Source organism: Mangifera indica, chromosome 13 (genome assembly GCF_011075055.1).
Source record: "Mangifera indica cultivar Alphonso chromosome 13, CATAS_Mindica_2.1, whole genome shotgun sequence".
In the NCBI taxonomy this organism is placed as follows: Eukaryota; Viridiplantae; Streptophyta; class Magnoliopsida; order Sapindales; family Anacardiaceae; genus Mangifera; species Mangifera indica.
The window spans coordinates 6,213,815-6,217,041 of NC_058149.1; the positions used below are offsets into that span (position 1 = coordinate 6,213,815).

Sequence of the window (3,227 nt, forward strand, 5' to 3'; positions counted from 1 at the left end):
AGTAAATGAAAAACTAAAATCCCAATCTCAATATCTGATTATTTGAAAAAATTAATCACCTGAACACTTCACCATGAAGAAAAAGAAACTTATCCCACAATTTTTTTTTTGGTTTAATCCCTGCATATTCAGTTACCCTAATTTTTAAAGCTAAGACTTAAAATCTTACAATACAAATCCACGTTGTCGGGTCCATCTATTTACTGAAGATTACTTTAGCCTTACCGTCTCCACCCCTTTTCAACAATATTGTGTTTTTGTACGTAACAAAATGTTATTCAAGCTTAAGAAATTGAATTTCAAGTTTTATGTAACAACTTGAATATTTACAACTATACGTCTCACACACACACACAAAAAGAAAAATTAATAAAATTCCTACCTTAAATTTGATGTTTATCCTGATCTCCGTAATGCCTTTCCAGTAGATCGGATTCACTGATCTGAGTAAATGATCTCTCTCGCAAATCAGATTCACTTCTCCGATCAAACGACATTTCTCTGATTGTGTCCAAAATTGGCCTCCATGGCTCCTTCCTGGAGCAGTATTTGAAGCCATATGTTTCCACAACTGGGCTTACTCTTGAGCTGTATTGGCTCCATGAAGAAGGGCTAGTATTTCCACTTCCAGGCGACTTATCATTAACTTCAGCTTTACAAGACTTTGCCTTCGCTGTCAGCCGCTTTACGACAGAGACCAAATCCGCGGGAGAAACATCGGTCTGGAACGTTGATGATGGTACAAGAAAATAAAGACGGCCGCGTTCCAATAGAGTATCAGGTTTCAAAGGCTTTAAAGCACTGGAGAGTAGCTGAGCTGCCGTGAAGACGAAATGCTTTGGAGGACTGCCAGTGAGCTGGCTGACTGATACTGGAAAATCGAAGTCTTCTACCCAACCGTTGAGATGAACAACGCGTACATTCGAGAATTTTGTGGGTGAAGATGAAGATGGAGATTTGCGAGAGGTAGAGAAACAACTCCCCATCTCTGATTTTTTTAGTTTTCCTTTTCTGCTTTCTTCTGAAGTCGAATATGAATTTGTATGAAAACGTGTTTGTTTTGTTAGGTATTTGTTTTCGTTTTCTTGTTGTTTAAAAAGCGATTTGAGAGAGTTCCGCCCACCTACTTTAGAATTTTAAGATAGGGGGAGTGTTTCTTTTGAGCAAAGAGACAAAGCTGGAAACTGGATTGAATTCCTTTTGATAAGCCTTGTATATTTATAGAAGCAATCAGGATTTGTTTACTGGTTCAATGGGAGGTTCCGTATCATTGTGTTACTTGCAAAAAGAATCAGTAAATTAGATAATTAAATAAACCAAAAAAAAAAAAGGGCTACTATTAGCTAGAGCAGATGGGACGTTAACAATTTAGGTATAATTGTATATATTATGACATTATTAATTATATGAAACTTCACATGATGAATTATAAAATTGCAACAATACCCTTCCAAACACCTTGAACACAACTTGCCTGGGATCCAACACTGGCGAAGGGATGAAATTTGAACACAATTAATAGATAAAAAAGTGATAAATCTAGAACACTTAAGATTCAGAAAAAGGGTAAATGTTAGCGTTGATGGATTTTTTCAGTAACAGAAAAAGTTAATGGTTTCCGTTGGATTCTTAATTCTAAAACATGTTTTGGGGATTAAAAGGATGCATTTGTTTTAAGCATTTCTAACATTAAAAACGTGTTTAAGGCCATTAAAATTTTGAAATCATGAACCTTTTCGAATGATTCAAAAGGGTATTTCTGTCTATAAGTATAAATTCTAATTAGACAAGTGATCAAAGTTACTCAGACCCCGAATATGATTTAGGGTCAATTAGGTAATTTCCTTCTTTGAAAATATAGATGAAATTTACAATAATCTTCCAAACTTATGCTCTCATTTTTCAAGTGAAGGAATATTGTACTTAGTCCAAACATAAAGGAGTGTAAATTCTGCGACTATTTCAACGATCATTTTCTAAATTGTTAATTGTCTTTTTTTTTTTTTTATAAGATTTTAATCATACTATGACCATCCAAATTCCTATTTGATATATTCAAACTGACTCATCTAATGCAATGCGATTGAATTGGTTATTGTAAATCCAACGAAACTGACCTTATGTTAAAGAAATGTTTCCAGTTGGACTTTGATTGAGTTTTGTTATTCTAATGTTACTTGGAAGATTTGACTTAGTAGAATATTTGTATTTCATGTTGTAACAGAAGTAACTAAATTTCTTAACAATATTAATTTATGGATGTCAAAACAAAAAATATATATAAGATTTGTATATGCTAAACTTAGAAAATTCTAACGAAATATTTAGAAAAATAACTGAAATAAAAATATTATTAAATTAATTTCGAAAGATTCATACTTGTAATCCACATTATTTCAATTAGAAAACAGAAGCAGGGCGTTCTTTTTTTTTGGGTAATCAATTAAAATCAATATAGTAATTCATAGTTTAATTATAAGAGAATATAAAAATGTGAAAAAATAAATAAATAAATGGAATAATTATAATTAATCTGCTAGTTATAAGCCCATGAAAAGTGTATGGATATATAATTGCCAACGTGGGTGGTCATTTGATTAAATAATCTGCCAGTTGAAACCTGATACAGGAGCAATGTATGTGGCTCAAGTGGGTAGCTCAGATCTCATATCTCATATTCTTCCCCACCCACAGCATAAAATGTGTTATTCAATGAGAAATGGAATCTTTTTCATTCATAATTAAGGATTTTTTTCGGTTAAACATTTTGTTTTACTTTGTTCATAGACTTTTCGTTACTAACTAGTATATAAAATTTTTGAATATTACATAAGATAAATTACGATTTGTAATTAAAGACCAGTTAATGAATCTTTATATTCACTGCAGTGATTTAAAAAAATTACAAAGAGAGTTAGAAACGAGATGTTTTTCTAATATGTTTTGGTCTGTTGTTGTTCGAAATAATTATAGAGTGAATATTTTGTTTTTTACTACCTATTCCTCTTTTCCCTTAAACTATCTTTCATATTTATTAGATTAAAAGAAGATTTTAATATTATCAATTATAATTCAAATTTTGATTCAAATAATAATTTTTTTGCGATATGATAACGGTGAGAAGTTGATAATATAGGAAGTAATTGCTTTCACATAACTAGTAGATAATGTTTTCTGAGTAAGAGATATATGTCCATGCAGGTCAAGGCACAAGTTGATAATGTTCT

The 3,227-nt window shown here is 31.4% G+C and overlaps 1 protein-coding gene across 1 annotated transcript; it reads right to left on the reverse strand.

Moving 5' to 3' along the window:
- Window positions 1-254: 254 nt before the first annotated feature.
- LOC123194401 lies at window positions 255-1,165 on the reverse strand. The gene has a single exon (XM_044607591.1). It carries the CDS (start codon window positions 984-986, stop codon window positions 384-386), a length of 603 nt encoding a protein of 200 aa, XP_044463526.1. The 5' UTR covers window positions 987-1,165; the 3' UTR covers window positions 255-383.
- Window positions 1,166-3,227: the final 2,062 nt, after the last annotated feature.

Bases quoted from the DNA above. Each gene is read 5' to 3' on its own strand.
- LOC123194401 (XM_044607591.1), bottom strand. From the start codon at position 986: ATGGGGAGTTGTTTCTCTACCTCTCGCAAATCTCCATCTTCATCTTCA.